The sequence below is a fragment of the Mixophyes fleayi genome, chromosome 8 (assembly GCF_038048845.1).
Source record: "Mixophyes fleayi isolate aMixFle1 chromosome 8, aMixFle1.hap1, whole genome shotgun sequence".
In the NCBI taxonomy this organism is placed as follows: domain Eukaryota; kingdom Metazoa; phylum Chordata; class Amphibia; order Anura; family Limnodynastidae; genus Mixophyes; species Mixophyes fleayi.
Window position 1 is genome coordinate 141,012,236 of NC_134409.1, and position 23,323 is coordinate 141,035,558.

At 45.7% G+C, this 23,323-nt stretch overlaps 1 protein-coding gene across 7 annotated transcripts in view; it reads left to right on the plus strand.

Moving 5' to 3' along the window:
- LOC142099920 (uncharacterized) overlaps window positions 1–23,323 on the plus strand; it is a 263,337-nt gene that overhangs the window by 231,409 nt on the left and 8,605 nt on the right. For all 7 annotated transcript variants that reach the window (XM_075183882.1, XM_075183884.1, XM_075183883.1 and 4 more), the window contains 11 exons: window positions 2,650–5,383; window positions 6,211–6,300; window positions 9,963–10,032; window positions 11,840–11,913; window positions 19,365–19,439; window positions 19,535–19,595; window positions 20,555–20,761; window positions 21,593–21,750; window positions 22,472–22,569; window positions 22,761–22,809; window positions 22,900–22,951. In XM_075183882.1, coding sequence (XP_075039983.1) covers window positions 2,650–5,383; window positions 6,211–6,300; window positions 9,963–10,032; window positions 11,840–11,913; window positions 19,365–19,439; window positions 19,535–19,595; window positions 20,555–20,761; window positions 21,593–21,750; window positions 22,472–22,569; window positions 22,761–22,809; window positions 22,900–22,951 — 3,668 coding nt within the window. The remainder of the gene's footprint in view (window positions 1–2,649; window positions 5,384–6,210; window positions 6,301–9,962; window positions 10,033–11,839; window positions 11,914–19,364; window positions 19,440–19,534; window positions 19,596–20,554; window positions 20,762–21,592; window positions 21,751–22,471; window positions 22,570–22,760; window positions 22,810–22,899; window positions 22,952–23,323) is intronic.

A 23,323-nucleotide genomic window follows, 5' to 3' on the forward strand; every position in this document is an offset into this window, starting at 1 on the left:
CTTGATTTGGGCAGAACTATATGTTCCAGCAATATCGGCAGTATTCATTCCAGGAATAAGAAATTGGGAGGCCGACTACTTAAGTCGAAATCAGATGATGCCAGGAGAGTGGTCACTCCATCCAGAAGTGTTCCAGTCTCTGGCTCAGAGGTGGGGTCTTCCGGATATAGATCCCATGGCCTCCAGACACAACAGAAAGGTTCACACATTTCGCGCAAGGGCAAGGGGCCTCTTGGCGGTGGCAGTGGACGTAATGACGATGTCATGGGACTTCAGGTTTGGATACCTGTTCCCTCCGATTCCCATGCTTCCTCGTGTGCTCAGACGAGTAAAACAAGGACGTCTGCCAGTAATTCTGATAGCTCCCTCATGGCCGCGCCGAGTCTGGTACGCGGATATACTCTCTATGGCAGAAGGACCGGGGTTTCGTCTTCCATCTTGAGTCGACCTCCTTCTGCAGGGTCCCTTCCGTTACCAGAATTACCTCAGATCAGTTAACGGCATGGCTGTTGAAGCCAGCCTCTGGAGGGCTAGAGGTTGTTTCCTCCAGTGTAGTGAACACTATGATGCGAGCCAGAAAGCCAGTCTCAGCTCGCATCTATCACCGGATTTGGAAAACCTATATCAGATGGTGTGAAAATAGGACATGTCACACGTCCTCTTTTCGTCTCCCTCTTTATTGGCTTTTCTTCAGATGGCCTGGAAGCAGGGCTTCGTTTAGGTTCCCTAAAAGTTCAGGTATTGGCACTTTCAGTCTTTTTTCACCTGAAATTAGGATTTGCCAGATATTAGGACTTTCCTCCAGGGAGTCTTGCATATTCAGCCTCCCTATGTTCCGCCTACAGCACCATGGGATCTCAATCTGGTGCTGGATATGCTTAAAGGGCCTCCCTTTGAGCCTTTACTTGTGGCGGATTGAAATGGTTGACCTGGAAGGTCCTCTTTCTTTTGGCTATTGCATCTGCACGTAGGCTTTCAGAATTAGGATCTCTGTCTTGTCGGGAACCATATCTGGCTTTCCACGAGGACAGAGCGGTGTTGAGAACCCTCCCTTCTTTCGTTCCTAAAGTAGTTTCGGTTTTCCATCTGAACCAAGAAATTGTAGTTCCGGTCTTCTCATCTACTTCCCATTCGGATCAACAGTCTATGGAAAAGTTAGATGTGGTTAGGGCTCTCCGCATTTATGTCAAAAGAACTTCTCAGATTAGACGTACTGATTCTCTGTTTGTTCTTTATGATGCTAATAAGAGAGGCTGGCCAGCCTCAAAACAGTCCATTGCAAGATGGATTACGGATACTATTAGGCTAGCTTACATAAGGCTAACCGTCCGGTGCCAGAGAGACCTGGTCCTCTGTCCACACCTTACAAAATTTTACCAGTTTAATGTATTTGCATCCGCGGATGCAAATTTCGCTCATAATGCATTGCGAGCGGGATATTCAGAGTAGTCCCACCCTTAGGGGGCTGCTTTAGAACGTCTGGATGAAAGAGAAAAGAGGATTTATGTACTTACGTTAAATCCTTTTCTCTGATTCCGTGTGGGGGACACTGCGATCCCTCCCTTCTGCTTTTCTTCTGTGTGCTCTTGTTTGACTGCCCTTTTTTCTCCTTGGGCTTTTTAATTAACTGACCGGAAGAGGCAGGGGGATTGTAGAGGGGAGGGGTCTGTAGGCAGCACTAAAAGTTAACTAGTTAGGTGCCAACTCCCCAAGCTCCCTCCACAACCCATGGTAAGCAGTGTCCCCCAGACGGAATCAGAGAAACTGATTTAACGTAAGTACATAAATCCTCTTTTCTTGGTCTGACATAATTCATATGTGAAATAAAACCATATACATGGAAGGCTCAGGAGCTCTTCCCGACTCTAAATGAGTTAATCTTTGGTGAGCCCATCTACTTATTAGCCAAGCAGCCAATCAGGAATGGTCTCTTAGTTGTGATTGTCTAAGCGGTGTAAGAGTCCGCTCATGATTGGTTGCCTGGCTGGTAAGTAGAGCTCCTGTGCGGCCCGTCTATATCTTTATTTCTGATTTCCCTTATGAATTATTTCGGACCAAGAAAAGATGGTTTCTGGTATTTATTAGGGACACAAGCTTTGATGAAAAATGATAATAATAAAATTATTAATCCAGAAATATTATTTATTTGATCCTGAAGGGCCACAAATGACTTATTCTAGGTGTTGGGGAGGCTATCATTTTTTATGCCCACGCAGAGTAGGCTGGTTTGTAGACAATGAAGAGGGGACATTTGTTTTTTCTTCTGGCAGATGAGATGTCTCAACCTGCGTGTGGACTCGCCTCTCTCGCCTAGGAGAACATGTATTATAAACCCAGTCTTGTTTCTTACGGTTTCACATGTGAACCACAGCTTAATAAATCATATAGTTTGTATACTTGCTGCTTGAACACACGCTATTTTATGTATGGTTTGGTCTTAAGTAAGTCTCATGGTTTCCAAACCATTTTTCTAATGTAAAAGAGTGCTTGATTACAGAGTACTGAAATCCCAGGACCGCTGATAGTTTGTCCCTTTACTCTGTTTTTCATAAGTGGTCTATGATTGATGTATTTGTCTGGATTTTCACTCTCATTAAATGCAGTTTACTAATCTAAAACAAGCTTTAACCGAAGTGTTTTCTTTCCCAGGGAGGACTCAGATGAATCTTTTCCACCCAGGTGGCCACATGGTTTACCTCCAAGAATGAGGGGACGGCCTCCATTCCCCTTCCGGGGGGGAACAAGGGGTCCTAGTCCTCACATCGGTGGCCAAGGAGGTCTTCCTTTCAACCACAGAGGCACAGAACAGAATGATGCCTGGGAAGAGGGCAGAATCCCATCGGAAGAACAGATAAACTTTAACCTCTCCAGAAGGGGGCGCCCCCCCATGAACTACAGGGCTGTAGGTTTCAGAGAAGGAGAAATGCAGCACTATCGAGAACAGAACGCACTAGGGAATGAGATCAGACTTCGTTTTGCTCCTGATATGGATTATAGAGAGAGAGATGCATCTGGAGTGGACCACAGGGAGAGGGGAATACCTGCCGAGGACTACAGACATGACGAGGAACCAGCAATTGCCTACAGGGGGAGACTTCCACCCCCTTCTATATATAGAGAAAGGGAAAGCTTGGAGTACAGAAAACGGATGGCTGCTGAGATGGAGCTAAGGGACAGAGAAACATTAGAACTGGAACACAGGGAGAGACTGGCTACTGCACTAGAATATAGAGAGAGAGAAGTGGAAGAATTAGAATATAAGCGGAGATTAAATATCCTTCTAGAGCGGAGAGAAAGGGAGGCAGCATTGTTGGAGCGGAGAGAAAGGGAGGCAGCAATGTTGGAGCGGAGAGAACAAGAGGCAGCAATGTTGGAGCGGAGAGAACAGGAGGCAGCATTGGTGGAGCGGAGAGAAAGGGAGGCAGCATTGTTGGAGCGGAGAGAAAGGGAGGCAGCATTGTTGGAGCGGAGAGAAAGGGAGGCAGCAATGTTGGAGCGGAGAGAACAGGAGGCAGCAATGTTGGAGCGGAGAGAACAGGAGGCAGCAATGTTGGAGCGGAGAGAACAGGAGGCAGCAATGTTGGAGCGGAGAGAAAGGGAGGCAGCAATGTTGGAGCGGAGAGAAAGGGAGGCAGCAATGTTGGAGCGGAGAGAAAGGGAGGCAGCAATGTTGGAGCGGAGAGAAAGGGAGGCAGCAATGTTGGAGCGGAGAGAAAGGGGGGATGCGGAGCAGTTACTCCGAGAAAGAGAGGCCACGCAGTTACTGCTTAGAGAGAGAGGGTCTGCAGAAATGTTACTTAGGGAGAGGGAGGCTGTGGCTTTGGCTCTCAGGGAGAGGGGGGTTATGGAATTAGAGCTGCGCGAGAGAGCGGCAATGAACTATAGAGAGAGAGGTATTCGTGGACATTTTAGAGAGTCTGCAGACAGTGACTTAAGAGTGAGAGAAAGTGAAGCTTTAAGATTCAGAGAGTCTGATATGGACGTGGACTTCATAGAAAGAGAGAGAGGATTGGATTACAGGGAAATGATGGACAGAGATTATTCTGGCAGCGAAAACATGCCATTGCAGTTTAGAGACAAAAAAACTGCAGAGTTGGATTACATGGAGGCAGAGTACACAAAGCAGGAGAATTTCAAAATTGATGAGAGACAACAGAAGTCTACTGAGATGGTTTACAGACAAGGAGAGATCTCTCAAGCACAATACAAAGAGAGGGAGATTACAGGGTTCAATTTCCAAAAAAATACAGACATAGACTATCGTGAGAAGGAGAGTGCATACTCTGATTACCACCAAAAGAAGAGTGCAGACTCAGACTATCGGGACAGAGAGAATACAGATTTAGATTACAGAGATACGAAGACTGTAGACACAGATTACCGGGAAATTGAGAGTGCAGATTCTTATTATCAGAAAAGAGAGAGTGCAGATACAGATTACCGGAAAAGTGTCGATAACAGCGAGAGCACAGACACAATGGTGGCAAAAAGTGATGATTCAAATTCCTTGCAGAAAATGAACCAAAAAGCGCTTACCGAGATGAAGTCTCTGGCAGATTATAGTAAACTGACAAATCCCGAACTGGCGTCAAAGGATCTACTTTCTGTTTTTGATGACTTCAGAGAGTCTCTCCCTAAAGCGGATAATGGTAGCATCCCATTCTTGTCTTGTGAAGACTCACAGGTACCCACTTTGTCCAATATAAAACATGGAGCACAGACCACAGTCACACCAAAGGGAGATGTACAGAGTGAGTCTGACACATCTAATTGCCCTGGAAAATTAGATATGGACTTTAGAGACAGACCAAACCTGGAAGATCTTAATCATGGAGATAAATCTACATCAGAAAAGGTTGTAGGGTACAAAAAAAGCCCCAGCAAGGAGCTTTGTCCTAGTGATCAAGACTTGCGCAAGAAAGAAGACTTCAGTAAGGACTCCAATATGGGCGATTGTGATCAAGACTTCCGAACAGTGGTATACATGCAGGAGAAGGACGAAGATCTCCGGTCTGCAGAGGACCAACCCCCGGTGGACCTCCTTACTCAGAATTCCCTCCTCTATGACTTCCTGCAAATGGCAGCTAGAGAACTAAAACATCAGATAGAGAAAGGAGCAGTCACTGCAGAGACTGAAGGACCGTCCGTCTCGCATAGAGCCGAGAAACCAGCCACTGACCCAGTGTCTCATCTGGACCAAAACCCAGTGTCTGTTAAGTCGTCTGGACCAGCAAGTAACCCTCCGGGGATCGAATTTTTAGGTGGGGAGGACACTGATTATAGGAACATAGATTTCAATGATGTTGACTTGAGAGTTGGTAACAACCAAGCAAAGCGTTCCACGGACAAAAAGTCTCGCGAAGACCCTCAGCCCGGGAGTAAGGTAAAACTGTCAGATTGTTACTGTATATTGTACTTGTTTATATTCATGTCTGGCGCCATACGCTAACCGTGTAATCGTGCAGTACTTGCACTGCATCCAATTGTATATTTCATTGTCTGACTTTCACCACTGGGAATTCAGGTACTGTTGGAGGTCCCTGAGGACTGGGTTTGGGAAACACTGGTCTAGTCCATTGAATGCTATGATTGGCTACAGGTTGGAAAATCTGTAATGCCTGTTTTTATAATTATCCTCCAAACATGCATATTGCATAGTTATGTGATGATTATCAGTCCCTCGTTGCTGTCGTCACCCATGCAGGTAATGACAATTTGCTGCACTCAGTTGTTACAAATGCACGCATCAGAGGACAGGTCTGCAGATCATTTCATTCATTCAGGCTGTCTTAAGGATTTCACCACTTTTTTTGTGCTAATGTGTATCCTGGCTGCAGCTTTGTACATAGTGACAGTGATGGAGGAGCGCGCACAGATTTCTGGCATTATCCTAGGACTGCTCAACACTTGTAGGGAGGGTAGAATAGAAGGTTTGCTTGTGGCTGAAGTTCTGTACGATGAGAGATGAGGGAGCACTGCAGCATCTCCAGTGTGTTACTGTAATACGTAGGAATAGGATGGCTGCACTTGGATACTATGACAGAAGTGACTGTTTACCTCTTGTACCCTGAATGATGCAGCTGCCAACCTAATGTACTCTATGTATAAATCCTGACCTTTCTCTGTGTCTCAGTATTGTGGATGCTTCCACGTAGGGCTCTGATAAACAGGGAGTGCAGGATTATGTCATATATGTATTTTCTCCTTCAGGATAAAGACTATCGGAGGGTGTCCTTGCCTGATGGAGCCACTAGAACTATATGGCTGGACGGACTGCCGACTGGAGGGTCTAGGGAAGAAGTAAGAGACCACGCACTGTCTGTGGTTCACAATATATAGCGTTGTCCGTATCATTAGTGGTAGCCACTAGCACGTGTAATACACATATTATACCGCTTACTGAGGTACCACAATGTGTGGCTGCTTCCACCAAGGCACAAAACACAAAGAGCCAATACGGGATGTGAGTACACACACAGCACGTTGACTGCAAATTATCACATGCTGTGTGCTTGTCAGACGTGCTTAATGTTACTGGTATCATACTGGTTGCAGGTGAAAGGACAACTCTCTCTGAGTACAGTATGTAACATCCGCCGCCTTGAAACATAGCTTCTATGTTCATATAATTTCCAGTACATAGATCATATGTGCAGATCTGTACTAACATTGTCCTTCCATTACCAGCATAGCGGTTTGATGTGTCAGATCAGGTATAGTGCTGTGTATTAGTGAGGGGTGTGTGTGGTACCGGTGCTGTGTATTAGTGAGGGGTGTGTGTGGTACCGGTGCTGTGTATTAGTGAGGGGTGTGTGTGGTACCGGTGCTGTGTATTAGTGAGGGGTTTGCGTGGTACCGGTGCTGTGTATTAGTGAGGGGTGTGTGTGGTACTGGTGCTGTGTATTAGTGAGGGGTGTGCGTGGTACCGGTGCTGTGTATTAGTGAGGGGTGTGCGTGGTACCGGTGCTGTGTATTAGTGAGGGGTGTGTGTGGTACCGGTGCTGTGTATTAGTGAGGGGTGTGTGTGGTACCGGTGCTGTGTATTAGTGAGGGGTGTGTGTGGTACCGGTGCTGTGTATTAGTGAGGGGTGTGTGTGGTACTGGTGCTGTGTCTATGAGTGAGGGGTTTGCGTGGTACCGGTGCTGTGTATTAGTGAGGGGTTTGCGTGGTACCGGTGCTGTGTATTAGTGAGGGGTGTGTGTGGTACCGGTGCTGTGTATTAGTGAGGGGTGTGTGTGGTACCGGTGCTGTGTATTAGTGAGGGGTGTGTGTGGTACCGGTGCTGTGTATTAGTGAGGGGTGTGTGTGGTACCGGTGCTGTGTATTAGTGAGGGGTGTGTGTGGTACTGGTGCTGTGTCTATGAGTGAGGGGTTTGCGTGGTACCGGTGCTGTGTATTAGTGAGGGGTTTGCGTGGTACCGGTGCTGTGTATTAGTGAGGGGTGTGTGTGGTACCGGTGCTGTGTATTAGTGAGGGGTGTGTGTGGTACCGGTGCTGTGTATTAGTGAGGGGTTTGCGTGGTACCGGTGCTGTGTATTAGTGAGGGGTGTGTGTGGTACCGGTGCTGTGTCTATGAGTGAGGGGTGTGTGTGGTACCGGTGCTGTGTATTAGTGAGGGGTGTGTGTGGTACCGGTGCTGTGTATTAGTGAGGGGTGTGTGTGGTACCGGTGCTGTGTATTAGTGAGGGGTGTGTGTGGTACCGGTGCTGTGTATTAGTGAGGGGTGTGTGTGGTACCGGTGCTGTGTATTAGTGAGGGGTGTGTGTGGTACCGGTGCTGTGTAGTAGTGAGGGGTTTGCGTGGTACCGGTGCTGTGTATTAGTGAGTGGTGTGTGTGGTACCGGTGCTGTGTATTAGTGAGGGGTGTGTGTGGTACCGGTGCTGTGTCTATGAGTGAGGGGTGTGTGTGGTACCGGTGCTGTGTATTAGTGAGGGGTGTGTGTGGTACCGGTGCTGTGTATTAGTGAGGGGTGTGTGTGGTACCGGTGCTGTGTATTAGTGAGGGGTGTGTGTGGTACCGGTGCTGTGTAGTAGTGAGGGGTTTGCGTGGTACCGGTGCTGTGTATTAGTGAGTGGTGTGTGTGGTACCGGTGCTGTGTATTAGTGAGGGGTGTGTGTGGTACCGGTGCTGTGTCTATGAGTGAGGGGTGTGTGTGGTACCGGTGCTGTGTATTAGTGAGGGGTGTGTGTGGTACCGGTGCTGTGTATTAGTGAGGGGTGTGTGTGGTACCGGTGCTGTGTATTAGTGAGGGGTGTGTGTGGTACCGGTGCTGTGTATTAGTGAGGGGTTTGCGTGGTACCGGTGCTGTGTATTAGTGAGGGGTGTGTGTGGTACCGGTGCTGTGTATTAGTGAGGGGTGTGTGTGGTACCGGTGCTGTGTCTATGAGTGAGGGGTGTGTGTGGTACCGGTGCTGTGTATTAGTGAGGGGTGTGTGTGGTACCGGTGCTGTGTATTAGTGAGGGGTGTGTGTGGTACCGGTGCTGTGTATTAGTGAGGGGTGTGTGTGGTACCGGTGCTGTGTATTAGTGAGGGGTGTGTGTGGTACCGGTGCTGTGTATTAGTGAGGGGTGTGTGTGGTACCGGTGCTGTGTAGTAGTGAGGGGTTTGCGTGGTACCGGTGCTGTGTATTAGTGAGTGGTGTGTGTGGTACCGGTGCTGTGTATTAGTGAGGGGTGTGTGTGGTACCGGTGCTGTGTCTATGAGTGAGGGGTGTGTGTGGTACCGGTGCTGTGTATTAGTGAGGGGTGTGTGTGGTACCGGTGCTGTGTATTAGTGAGGGGTGTGTGTGGTACCGGTGCTGTGTATTAGTGAGGGGTGTGTGTGGTACCGGTGCTGTGTATTAGTGAGGGGTGTGTGTGGTACCGGTGCTGTGTATTAGTGAGGGGTGTGTGTGGTACCGGTGCTGTGTATTAGTGAGGGGTGTGTGTGGTACCGGTGCTGTGTATTAGTGAGGGGTGTGTGTGGTACTGGTGCTGTGTATTAGTGAGTGGTGTGTGTGGTACTGGTGCTGTGTCTATGAGTGAGGGGTGTGTGTGGTACCGGTGCTGTGTAGTAGTGAGGGGTGTGTGTGGTACTGGTGCTGTGTCTATGAGTGAGGGGTGTGTGTGGTACCGGTGCTGTGTATTAGTGAGTGGTGTGTGTGGTACTGGTGCTGTGTCTATGAGTGAGGGGTGTGTGTGGTACCGGTGCTGTGTATTAGTGAGGGGTGTGTGTGGTACCGGTGCTGTGTATTAGTGAGGGGTTTGCGTGGTACCGGTGCTGTGTATTAGTGAGGGGTTTGCGTGGTACTGGTGCTGTGTATTAGTGAGGGGTGTGCGTGGTACCGGTGCTGTGTATTAGTGAGGGGTGTGCGTGGTACCGGTGCTGTGTATTAGTGAGGGGTGTGTGTGGTACTGGTGCTGTGTATTAGTGAGGGGTTTGCGTGGTACCGGTGCTGTGTATTAGTGAGGGGTGTGTGTGGTACCGGTGCTGTGTATTAGTGAGGGGTGTGTGTGGTACTGGTGCTGTGTATTAGTGAGGGGTGTGTGTGGTACCGGTGCTGTGTATTAGTGAGGGGTGTGTGTGGTACCGGTGCTGTGTATTAGTGAGGGGTGTGTGTGGTACCGGTGCTGTGTATTAGTGAGGGGTGTGTGTGGTACCGGTGCTGTGTATTAGTGAGTGGTGTGTGTGGTACCGGTGCTGTGTCTATGAGTGAGGGGTGTGTGTGGTACCGGTGCTGTGTAGTAGTGAGGGGTGTGTGTGGTACCGGTGCTGTGTATTAGTGAGGGGTGTGTGTGGTACCGGTGCTGTGTATTAGTGAGGGGTTTGCGTGGTACCGGTGCTGTGTATTAGTGAGTGGTGTGTGTGGTACTGGTGCTGTGTATTAGTGAGGGGTTTGCGTGGTACCGGTGCTGTGTATTAGTGAGTGGTGTACACGCATTTCTGCCTGTTTGTGTTCTCAGTCTGAGTCTCTCCCACAGATCCTGGCTGCACTCGGTGGTGCCCGCAAGCTGCCCAATACTGGGGTGAATCTCATAGGATATATTCCAGGTGAGTGTTGGTGTCTGTCCCAGAATGAATCAGGTCCTGGTCAATGATAAATTAGTGACTCCCGGGTTCTGTGCCCATATCCTGCTCTGTAGTCCCAGTGTGCGCCCCCCACCTTGTTACTGTGCTATTTGTGAGCACCGCCCGGAAATCCCACAGCCACCAAGATCAGGATGAGCACAGGAGTGGTGTGTTCCCTGTGTGTATAGTAGACGTTTCCTCCCATGACCGGAATCCGTACTCGGATGCCGGGGGATCTTTCTGTTATCTTATAATCGTATCCTAGAAACGTGTAAGAGATTGTCCCAAATAAGAACTGCGTCAGAGCTGTGAGCGGACGGAAGCCTATCCTGTGGTGGTAGTGCAGCCCTCTGACCGGCTGGCTGCATTGTGTAATATTGGGCAAGGAGAATGTGATGGATTTTACCCAACAGCAATTCAGGATAGCTGCAAATGGGGGTGGCTTTGGTTTTGTTTCCCTCTTATACATGTTCTTTGTCATTAAATCCATGTTCGGAAAAGGTTTTGTTACATGGTAAAGCGGATTTAATTATTCTTTGTGCAAATTCTGAATATACAAAAGACCATTTTAAGGGTCGTGAATTCAGTTAGCCGCAATGTATTGTCGGACATCGCCCCAGTGTCCAGCTCTGCGTCAGGCAATACAGTAAAGTATCTCCGCTCTTTGTGTTCTCGCATCTCTATTGGAGAATGCATCTTGCGCACTGTTCCGTAAATGTATCGCACCTCGCGGCTAACTGAATTCTCTTCCTGATATCAATAACTCATATCTAAACCTCCGCAGGGACTTCCATAGATCATTAACATTGCAGATGTCCAGGAAAAGGTTCTATATGTGTATGGGATGCACTTTGTGGACTTTTGTTTTCACATAAATAGATCTAATAAATGTCCCTGTCCAGCTGTCTAATAGCACCTGTGTCGCAGGAATCTCCCCTTACATCTGGCCCCTAGCTGATAATGTGGGGGCCACACAGTGTGCCATCCCTTCCCGTCTATCTCACCCACCTACAGAATTACACAGGGGCTTGTGCTTCAATGAGCCTTTATTTATATTCTGCTATTTCATTGAAAAAAAGAGTCCACAAAGGTGACCATGTCCCTTTCTTACATGTTTCTGACTTATTTTGTTTGTTTTAGTTTATTTGCCCTCCGCCCATAAATAGGTGAATGTTCACAGCTTCCCAGACACCTAATATGAATCCTGTGGGAACCTAATTGGATGAATGCTTTGTTCTCGATGGATGTAGTGATGTCTGGAGGGTTTATATTTGTCGCTCTGTAGCTTTCCTATAAATATATATATTTATATATGAATCACATACACAAAGTTCATTTTACTAATAGATTCACTGTTCCTGATTGATTGTTGCTTAATAGACTATTAATAGGGAACAATGTTAATTTAGACTTATTCCAATTGGGTGAGCAACTGGAAAGGACAATTATCTGTGAATAATAACATATTGTGTTAATGAAACATTTTGGCCACTTGCTGTTGCCCATGTTAGTGACGGACTACGACAATATGGTATCACTGAGAGAAATGTTATGTGACTCTGGCTCATATTAATAAGGATCATCACATAGGACAAGGGGACTTGGTGTAGAATATTACCGGTTACAATGACTGATGTTACGGTGCAGCGGCTGTAGGGGCATTACAGCTGAATGTGGCATTATTATGTGTTTCTTACCGTGGGGGAGGGGAGCTGTGAATATATAAACTTTTCTGTTCTCTTAATGTGGTACTAACTGGCATCCCGTCTATATCACATGCTGTCCCCAGGTTACAGCCTCGGCTCTGTCTGCGTGGAGTTTTCCCTCGTGGAAGAGGCCGTCGGATGCATGGAAGCCAACAAGGTTGCTTTGTCCACCGGTTCAGCTCTGCTGTGGAAGGATGGAAAGGAGGGGGGTGCAGGGGAAATGTGGGTGGAGGGTTTCCTATGGCACTGGCAGGGGATGCACTTGTTTGTTCAGTACAGTCATTTGTTTCCGTATGACTGACATGCTTGGGCATCCTCTGCGTGCCATACATTGTGTGTAATAGTCAGGTGCCACGCACTGCCATAGACCGTGTATAATGCCAGCTCCAGTGTAATACACAAGATTATAAATGTACAGAGGGCTCCAGCTTTGCGCTGGTCCTGCAGCCGAGCAGGGTGTGCCGAATCGGGTCTCTGCAATCCAGCCAAACAGCCCCAGGTCTAGGTAAATATGCCGACACCAACAGGGCACTTAGTGTGGGGTCCAGATGTGGTGAAAGACACAGAATGACAATGTTGCATGAAAGGTAGGACTAATATGAATGTACTGATATATAGGAAATATGTTTGTCGCCATGGCAACAGGTGAAAAAAACCACGTCCTGTCTGCTTAGCTCCCTGTAACTGGTGTAAGGTGTTGCACATAGATATATAATGACTGACAGGACAGCAATACAGAAACTGAGTACAGGTCACATGTCTGCTCCCATCCTCTTACCTGCCTTAATCCATTGTCTTTTAAGAGTTAATGGTCCTTTATTACCCCACAAGTAATGAGAGGAGAAAAGTTAAACATTTACTGTCAGCGATGGCTCTTGTCACGTGATTGGTTCAGGAAATAGAAAAGAATAGATGGTTTAGTTTATTGCAGTTTAAATTAGAGATGGTTTATTCAGGTCACACAACGCTTTAGCTTTACACTGCCCACTTTGTACTTAGTTCCTGCCTTTCATATTGGTTGAAGTCCTTCCCCCCCCCATATCCTCCATCGTTACCTGATGACAGTGGGAATGACCAGCGGTCTACAACGCGTTTCGCTCTTCCCTTTTCATTTCAAAAATGCCAAAGAAATGATCTGTTCCTGATTGTTGCCCCTTCCCAGGGGTGTTTTCAGGATCCCGGCACTAAGTGTGTAGCGATCTTGTCCGCTCTGTTCTGTACAGTGATTTTTATACTGTCTTTCCTGGTTTCATTTTTGTGCATCATCAGCGATTCATAACTTTGCCTAAATGGTCCCTATATTCCCTGCTCCATCCTCTGTGTGAGGGGCTCGTTGTCTCTGAATAAGAGTATTTAGTGATAAAGTTGTCCTAGTGCTCATGTTCCCTAACGGTCTAACACCGTTCCGACACTTACATCTGATAAAGACATTGGCGGTTACGTCCTTGAGGCTGAAGTGATCTTTATTTAGCAGGAAGATTATATTTTCATAATTATACCATATGTATAAAGCAGCAGCATTTCTCAGTCATTTACAATGTGAGCAGGTATAACCTACTGAAATACTGTATAGTGCTGTTCACAGTCTAAAAGTCCATGGAGGAAATTGTGTAAGATGCAGCGAATACCCCCAGACTTCTACATGGAACATCCTGCGCATACGACTTTACAAAGCTACGCGTCGAGGTTTTGTTAGTGATCGGCGTTGGTCTTGCAGGAGTTCTGTACTCTAGTTAGAATTTAGTGAAAGTTGTCCGCGATGTACTTGTCTCATTAACTAAGTAACTATGTTTCACTGGGTCATTATTGTCTGTCAGCCAGGTGCAGAGTGCAGCTTATATGTGGAACATTTAGTGCAGGCTCTATGACTGTGCTCAGTGCTGCACACGGTCCGTAGGATATTTTACCACCCGGAATCCATTTCCCTCTTCTAGTGAAATACAGCCGGCTCCCTCCAATGGAGGAGACTGTAGTTCTCGTGTTCCTTCCAAGGTATCTGATGCATATAGAAACGTATGATATAATCCAGGGCTAGTGCATAGCACCAGTAAAGAGGCGTGCGCTACGCGCATCAGATTTGTAATTGAAAATGCGCTGGGGGGGTTTTTTCCCCCTCGTTTTCAAATCCTGCAAACAAACACAGAGCTGGGTCTTATCTCTGCAGATTGTAGTGACACAAGTTGGTTAAGATTTTTACTGTTCCTAATAAGTGACCACATCAGTCGGGATAAGTGCTGCAAAGTTCTACATTAGTTTCTGACAATGTGACCACATTCTGGATTCTGAGAAACTGATCCTATAACCACTTATATAAAGGTCTCTCTGCTTCAACCCTTCCAGAAAATGTCGTTGTCTGGGGGGAGCGCTGCAAAACTCAGCTACTTGCTTGTTGAGATTTGGGTGGGGAGGAATATTCCAGGAGAAATAGATGCAGTGTTTGGTGACACAGGCTGGATATCATCATCCTTTATATAGCGCCAGCAAATCCCGTAGCGCTTTACAGTTGGATAGTGGGTCTTCACATCGAGTCTCTTCTGAACTGCAAGAACGTGGACCTGCTACTCCTTTCTATTCCTGCAAATGCGCAGGTTTGTCAACCAAGTGCATTTTAAGATGTGCACCTATCTTAGGGAATTTGGGATTCACCAGAAAATGAGTAATGGGGGCTACTTGCTCCTTAGGACGACCCTGTTTTTCCAGTGATTCTGCTGAATTTAGCCGTAGAAGTGATCACGTGGCCCATATAAAGTGTCTGCCGCCCATTCTCCACCACCGTGGAGGACAAGGGATAATAAAGTTCTTTTGTGTGGAGAAAAGGACTGTGACCCCCCTCCCCCCAAACGCAGGCAACGGCCATTCTATATACGCCCTCTATACCTCTTTATCTCATTTAAATAATCTTGTTATTTAATGGAATGTCGTCTTTTTGCATCTGGGAGATTATACACCTAATCCATACACACACACACAACATTTAGACTCATAAATGGGCCACAATATGCCTACACCCAGTTACAGGGACATTATATTGAAACATGTCATATATATAAAAGGTAGTTTACAAAATAACGCTTCTCTTGGTCCTATAAGTTATAAATGCTTATTACTTGGGAAAGAGAATTGGTGTTCCTGGGTTTGACCACTGGGGGCACTATTCTATTGAAGTTAAATGGTTACATTACATTTTCCAGCAACCAAATGAACAGGTTCAGACCCACTAATAATATGCAGACGTTATACACACTTTTACTAGCATGTTTTCTCATTGATGTGAAGTTGTATTTTATACTGTGGGCAATTACTGCTTTATAACCATGCACAAATCAGAAGATACAATGTTCTGTTGCATTATCTCACTGTTCAGAAAGAGCCAGAAATGCTTATACCTGTTCTATTGTGTGTTTTTTACCCATTTCTGCTGTTAAATGTTTTACCTGTTGAATATTATTATATAATGTGGTCACTGACGTCTGTTTACTGTGTTGGCGCACAATCCACTTTGTTGAGAAAGAACATGTCTATTTCTGGTTTGGGAGACCTGGGTCACTTGTATATTGAAGTACATATTGTAGTGAGTTTAAAGAGGTTATTAGGTGGTATCAGTCCGTCCAACGCTTGGGCTCTGCTCCCTGTTCCTCTTTCTTGGAGAGGACAATGACTGAGATGGAATCGCCTGTGGCACATATGATTGCTATTGGCCAACGTTTCCTCTGTCACATACTAGACTCCAAAAGATTGTGATGAAAACCGTTACTGCAGACTAATGTCCTGCTGTACACGCAGGATGCTGGTGTTGTGTCTCTGAACACCATGAAGAGGAGCCGGCCGTCCAACCTACTCTAACACTACAGGAGGACGACCCTTGGGCTGCAGAAAGAATCGTCTGGGGGTTTGTTTTTTCCCCATCGCCTGGTTGAATAACCCGTTCATGGAGTAGATAATCACTATACGTATTCTGTCCTGGTTTCATTGTGGCTTATGTTTCACCTCTTGGATAGATCCCTCATTTTCCTCTTCTCCTCCTCTGTCTTGCATAAGAGACATGCACAAAAGTATTTATGTATATTAATTTTTAACAATATTATTTCTAATATTACAAAATGGAGTGACAGCCTAAGCCAGTGATGGGCCGCATGTGGCCCTCCGAGTCTTCACCTGTGGCCCCCAGCTCCTTCCTGCTTTATTTTCATATTAGTCTGTTATACCCGGTAACACAGATAGATGCATCTCTTTGATTAAATGTATATTTTCATCTTATTACTGAGATGAAGGTTAATGTTTGGCCCTTTTTGAAGGCAGTGTCCTTTATCCCTTGGTCTTCTGCTACTATCTTGAGAGTTCCCAATCTTTAGTCCCTTTTGTCACTGAGGTATGGAGAAGAGGACATTGCTGCGGACACCTGTAGCTTCCCATCCATGTCACATCAGTGCTTTGGGTAGAGACGACTGTATGGCGGCCAAGCTCTTTCCTCTGTGGCCTGCCTGCCAATTCTGGGGGGCTTTAGTATCGCTTACATTTTCATCCCTGAACCTGCCTGGGCTAAGTCCCCAATACAATGTGTTATGGACTTTATAAAGGAAGTTAAATGCCTTTAGGGACTGCGTTCCCCCTTACTCTGCCAATTAGGCTCCTTGGGAATGTTTAGAACCAGTTGGTGGTGGGCACAGTGTTATAGAGCACTTTATCATTTTCCGCAGGACTATTTCGTATGTGGGTGCACTCTCCAGCTATCTAGGATGATTTTCCTTTCAGGATTCCTTACACAAGAGATTAGACAGTCTTTTAAAGAATGTATTTTCCACCTCTGCAGATTGTAATGACACAAGTTGGTTAAGGTTTTTACGCTTCCGAATAAGTAACCACTTGAGTCGGGATAAGTGCTGCAAAGTTCTACAATAGTTTCCGACAATGTGATCACATTCAGACCACATTCTGGATTCTGAGAAACTGATCCTAAAACCACTTATATAAAGGTCTCTCTGCTTCAACCCTTTCAGAAAATGTCGTCGTCTGGGGGGAGCGCTGCAAGTCTTTTAAAGAACATGTTTTCCACCTCTGCTTTGGTGCTTTAGACCAGACATTACAGCGTCTTGGGTGGCAAAAGAGTTTTTCACTTGGGCAGAACTCCTGGAGAGATTGAACAATGGCTCTCCCAGGGAGTAGCTGATGTAGTTAGCTCTTATATCTTTATTCTGCAAGCCAGATCCTCAGCCAATTCTCCGGTGGCATACAGAGTATTTTGGTTCATGTCTTGGTCTGTGGACAATACCCTCTTCTGGCCACAGCTAGAGAAGATAATCAAGGACATCACAGGGTGGAAGTTTTCTTCCTTCCTTCTTCAGACTAAACCTTTCTTTGCTTCTTTTCCTCCAGAGGAGCCTGGAAAAGGACCCGGCTCTGAGTTCTCAGAAGGTGCAGATTTCTGCCCTCTGTGGTGCCTGTGGCACTGTCTCCACATGTTAGTGTGTGTAGACAGAGCGCCAATCCTGTTCTCCATGGGGTGTGAACTTGATTGTGAAGGTTGTACACGGTGCTTAAGTTCTCTCACACGTAAGGTTATTTTTCTCCTAGCTGCTGTTTTAGCTAGGTGGTTCCTAACCCATGAAAATAAGGCTCTCCTTCATATGTTTCAGCCTCAGTGTTTTTTGGGTTATCAAATCAACCAGGAGTTGGTGCGAACACCATTGTGACTCCAAAAAAGCAGCACTTCACTCCTTGAACGTGGTGTGTTGCCTACTGATTGTGCCAATGCGAGGTCACCATGTTTGTCCTTTATTGGGACCAAAGTTAAGAATGGTGCCTCCTCCAAGCCATTCTCTGGTATGATGGCACACTCAACCAGGTCAGTTGTTCCTCCTTGGGTGGCATGTCGTGGGACGTGTGTGAATCAGGGTGGCAGAGCAATCGCATAGTTTTCCAAATTTTACAGAGAGGACATCGCATCCCTGTGGAGGCCGCCTTTGGCCCTTCAGGCAGCCGTTCATTCCCAGGCATTCCTCCCCCTTTCACTGGAGGGTGCTATGGGACATATTGCAGTCTGTGTCCTTCTATTGCTGATGGAGAAAGGTGGATTTCTGTCCCTACTGTTAAAGCCTTTTCTCCGCGGCTGTAAGGGGATACGGACTAGCCTGGGTACACACTACACAAAATTTCTCCCCATGAGACATCTTTAACGATTTTACCAACGACTCGAAAAAAAAACAGTCCCGATCAGCCGCCGATTCCTGTGCACACACTACACATGTTTTATACAATTTACCTTCAGATCTGTGCTCTTCATCTGTCATACCCATCGGCTGAAAAGATGGTGATTCTGCACACTCCATAGAGATCTATGGACACTGCCGGTTGTGAGTACATACACACTGCAGGACTGGAACAACGTTGTTCAACGACTTGTTTGGTCCTGTATAGAAATCAAATGAAATGATACGATATGCTTTGAAACAATAATCGTTCGTCGTTGAAGCGTACACACTAATGCAATATTGGGGCCAACGGTTATTTATTGTTATTGCCAGATAATCAGCTGAAAACATTGTAGTGTGTGCCCAGCCTAATCCAAGATTGCCAGTCTCAGTTCTACTCTGGTCATTTTCTTGTCACCTTGATGGGCAGATTGTAAACTGAGAAGTAGACTTGGTACTTTCTTCAGTTCCCTGCCTCCTAGGGGTGACACTTAATCCACCGCCTGTGTCCTTCAGCTTCACAATACTTAACGGTAAGTACAAATATATCCCTTCTTACATTGATTTTATTTCTATCTCGAGGGTTGTTGGTTGAATTTTTCTCGTCATAATGAAGGTGGTGATACAAGGTGATGAATACTACCTGTGATACAATGTGAATAAACTCATTTTTGCTGTGTTGTGTTCTAATTGCAAACATGGAATAACCTCATTAATAATGGAAATGGGGAAATAACTATATGTAAATCGTCGTTTGTTTTTTTTAACACAAATAGGAAAAGAGCATCAGTTACTGTGTGTAACCGGTAAAACATAATATTTTACTTGATGTATAATACAAAGTCCAGTTCTGATGTCGGGTAGATTTATAGCCCCAAAAATGCAGGAGAATTCTCACATCTATAATGTATAATTTATAGTGAATTCAGCTTTTGCACAAGGACAATTTCTTTTCCTCCTAATATTGAGGCCATGGAAAAAAGAAAAAAAAATTGTAATCGCTGTGTGTATGTATGTGTGTGTGTGTGTGTGTGTGTGTGTGTGTGTGTATGTATATATATATATATATATATATATATATATGTATGTATGTATGTATGTATGTGTGTGTGTATATATATATATATATATATATATATATATATATATATATATATATATATATATATATATATATGTATGTGTGTGTGTATATATATATATATATATATATATATATATATATATATATATATATATATATATATATATATATATAATCTATAATCTATATCAGTGCATGACATATATAGTATATCCTGTCGAGGTTCATTTTTCAAGCTTGTAACCATTGACTGTTTGTATTTTGGGGAATTCAGGTCTAAATCCCACAGTGCACTGTGCAGGTCAGTATCTTTAATGTCTGTCCATTATTTTACAGGGCGCCCTGAGTTTTAAAGGGAAGAAGATCAACCTGAAATATGTTCCAAATTCAGACCGGTGGAACTGTCAGCAGGTAATATATATAATGTAATTGGACAAGACATAAAACAAGCCTCGTGGGAACTCTATTCATACACTAATGCGTTTCATGGCTGTTTATTCCTGTAGTGCAAGACTGTAAATGTGTTATCTAAAGAGAGGTGCTGGCAGTGCAGTGCTCTGCGTGCAGGTTAGTGTCCTGCAACTAGTGTATCTCACCACCTATGTATAACTGCCCTCTACACCATCCCCTGGAACTACCTTCTACTTCCTCCTACCCCACCACCTATCTCTGATACCTTACTGCCCTCTACACCATCCCATGGAACTACCTTCTACTTCCTCCTACCCCACCACCTATCTCTGATACCTTACTGCCCTCTACACCATCCCATGGAACTACCTTCTACTCCCTCCTACCCCACCACCTATCTCTGATACCTTACTGCCCTCTACACCATCCCATGGAACTACCTTCTACTTCCTCCTACCCCACCACCTATCTCTGATACCTTACTGCCCTCTACACCATCCCCTGGAACTACCTTCTACTCCCTCCTACCCCACCACCTATCTCTGATACCTTACTGCCTACCACACCATCCCATGGAACTACCTTCTACTTCCTCCTACCCCACCACCTATCTCTGATACCTTACTGCCCTCTACACCATCCCCTGGAACTACCTTCTACTTCCTCTTACCCCACCAAACCTTACTGCTCTCTACACCATCCCCTGGAACTACCTTCTACTCCCTCCTACCCCACCGCCTCTGATACCTTACTGCCCTCTACACCATCCCCTGGAACTGCCTTCTACTCCACCAAGACTTACTGCTCTCTACACCATCCCCTGGAACTACCTTCTACTTCCTCCTACCCCACCACCTATCTCTGATACCTTACTGCTCTCTACACCATCCCCTGGAACTACCTTCTACTTCCTCCTTCCCCACCACCTATCTCTGATACCTTACTGCCCTCTACACCATCCCCTGGAACTACCTTCTACTCCCTCCTACCCCAGCAAACCTTACTGCTCTCTACACCATCCCCTGGAACTACCTTCTACTCCCTCCTACCCCACCACCTATCTCTGATACCTCATCTGATCTTCTATCCCAAATTCTCTTTTTACTGCTCTGCAGGATCCGACCATTTACCCCTCAGAGATTCCCACAAGACCCCCACGACCGCATACAGCTTTCCATCGCAGCGTGGCAAGAAGCGTAAGGCTAAGCGCAGTCCCTCTGCCCGCAGCCCGGACAAGAGGAGGGAGAGGACTCCTCCACGAGAAAGGAGCCCCCCTTCTAGGACCAATAAAGGAGCGAAGGAAGCAAAGTCTGAGAGTTCAAGTGAGCAGATTGATGAATGTCACCTAGTAAATCATACGTCATGACCTTGGTGCTCATCCGCATGAGTTTTTTCTTTGTTTGCTTCATGGCACACAACACGGGTAAATTACTGTGAGATAAGGAAAATGGCCATGTTCTCCGTGCCATCCTAGGAACCCCATCCCGCTTTTTAAAACGGTCTCTCAGAACATTTGGCCTTAAGTGTTCCTCATCTTACCTGAACCGCACTACACGGCTCTAGTCATACATTATAAATCCTTCAGAATGCCGTTTGGTGGAAATGAAAGATTGTATCTCCAGAATGTTGTACCAAACAACAGAATCTGACTTCTCCTCTATCGTCCCAGTGGTCTCCTGTCCTTGCTTTCCATTGGAAAAAGACGAGGAAACTCTTATATGGATTTTCCCTTAATGCTGATATAAGTTAGTTTATTACATGAGTAACTAAAAAACAGCTTGAAATGTCTTATAATGGGGGGGGGGTGTTCTAAAGTGGGTGACAAATAATGGATTTAATGCACTTTAGTTCCATGACAATACCCGTTGGTAAGCGAGGGTGGCAATGTATTACCAGTGTCAGTACCACATCCTATGCACTACGCTGCTCAATACTTGTACACAGCCCCTGAAGTCTTACTGCAGCCACCAACATGTTTTAGACCTTTTTACAATATGGGAACTGTTTTCTGATTAGTAACCAGGCCTCAGATTTCTAAGGGTAATGAAATGTAAAACTTTCACTCACTGGCTGGAATAAAGATGTAACAATAATTCCATAATATATTTTATGCTGGATCGTTCATTGTCCCAACTTTGTGTTTGCACCCACAGCTTGCATCATCAGGGGACTCGGCCTAAACCCGTCTCCACAGAGTGTGATAAACGCGCTGGAGCCCTATGTGACACTATCCACAAGCAGTGTCCGCCTCGTCAAAAACCGCAGGAAGGACCACCGAGGATTTGGCTTCATAGATCTCAAGAATCACAAGGTGGGAGAATGGCCGGTGTTGTATGATCTCTGGGAATCGACAGATCGTTAATTTTTTCTGATTACAAATACAATAAATCCTATGTAAATGTATATGCAATATGTATACTACAGCCCAATACAAATCCAGAAAACAAGAGATGGAAGGAGACTATTATTTGGAGCCACAATCATTAGATGTAACCAGTTAGGGGGTCAATGACTTTTTAATGATTTAGGGAGTGGACAGGACATGTAAGGAGCATAGGATCCTAAATAAAGCTCATGTATAAGGTGTAAATTAAGATGACTGCAGCAGGATGATGGACTTACAGTAGTTTAACTCCTTTAAAGCTCCACTAGCAGCTAGTGAGAGGGTGGAACATTACAGCTCTGCCCTTTCCCAGGCTCCATGCCCAGGCTGAAAACCGGTGCAGTGTGACATATTGGAGGGGGGTGTGAGTGGTAGGACCAATGTGGAGCCGCCGTAGGACATTATGGCTTCTTATTGGTCCTCCCGCTCACACTCCTGTAAATGTTCGCTGCTTTAGGTGCTAGTACAGCTTTAATTCTACATGGGCACCTCAGTTATCAATATACCCTAATGTCAGTTTATCTTAAGCTTTGCAGTGATGCCGTGTTAGATTCGGACCCTTTCATGTGGTCTGTTTTGGTCATTACCCGATTTTGTTCTTTTTAAAAAGTCGATTGCCTCATACGGATTTATCTTCTCTTTACACCAGGAGGCAATTCGTCTGACAGTGCTGGTACGTGAGCTGAAAACCCCGCTTACAGTTGATGGGAAACCGATAACCGTGGAACTGGCAGTCAGGCAGAGGAAGTAGGTGTTGGACGATATTCTGTATTAGGTGGTTGGACAGGATGTGAGAAAGTTATGAGACGTTTGCATGACACGAATGAAGCAGATGAAATCTCTGCACCTCCATCCATTGCTGATGGGGTGATAGTACGACCACATTCTGCTTTCCAGAGCATGTTTTAAATCTTTGCACCTTATCTTCTTTTCTGTAGGAACGAGCAATCAAAATCTCAGAAAAGCTTTAAAATGTCTACAGGCAAGGTGAGGGGAATGTATTATATTATGTAATGCTCCATACTAACCCATTCAGTCTGTGGAAGTATTGTGGACACTGTATGTTTCTGCACACAGAACCGGAAGCAGAGAGGTCAGCGCAGAACGTACCAGGGATACAGAGGAAATGGTGAGAAATCTCTGTATAGTCTGTGTGCCGGGAGTAGTGACTAACACTAGGTGATGGCGCTTGGTCATTCTCCAGGCGTATCTGTAACCAGTCTGGGTCCCATCATATAATAAGCGCTTTCCTGCCTTCAGTTTTCCTTTACGTTCGTTCCTCCCGCCTTCCAATGCAACACATTTTGGGTGACTTTAGACAAATGGATTTGCTTGTGAGAGCGCATTATATACAGCGCTCTATACTCTCTCGGAGCGGCTTCTTCCAGCTCACACAGCGGGGGAGCTGTCAGGCCCGGGACATATAGTGCAGAGGGCTTAATGTGGATGTATATCTAGGAAGAGAGGATTTTATTCAAAGACCCTAAATCAAACTTGTGTT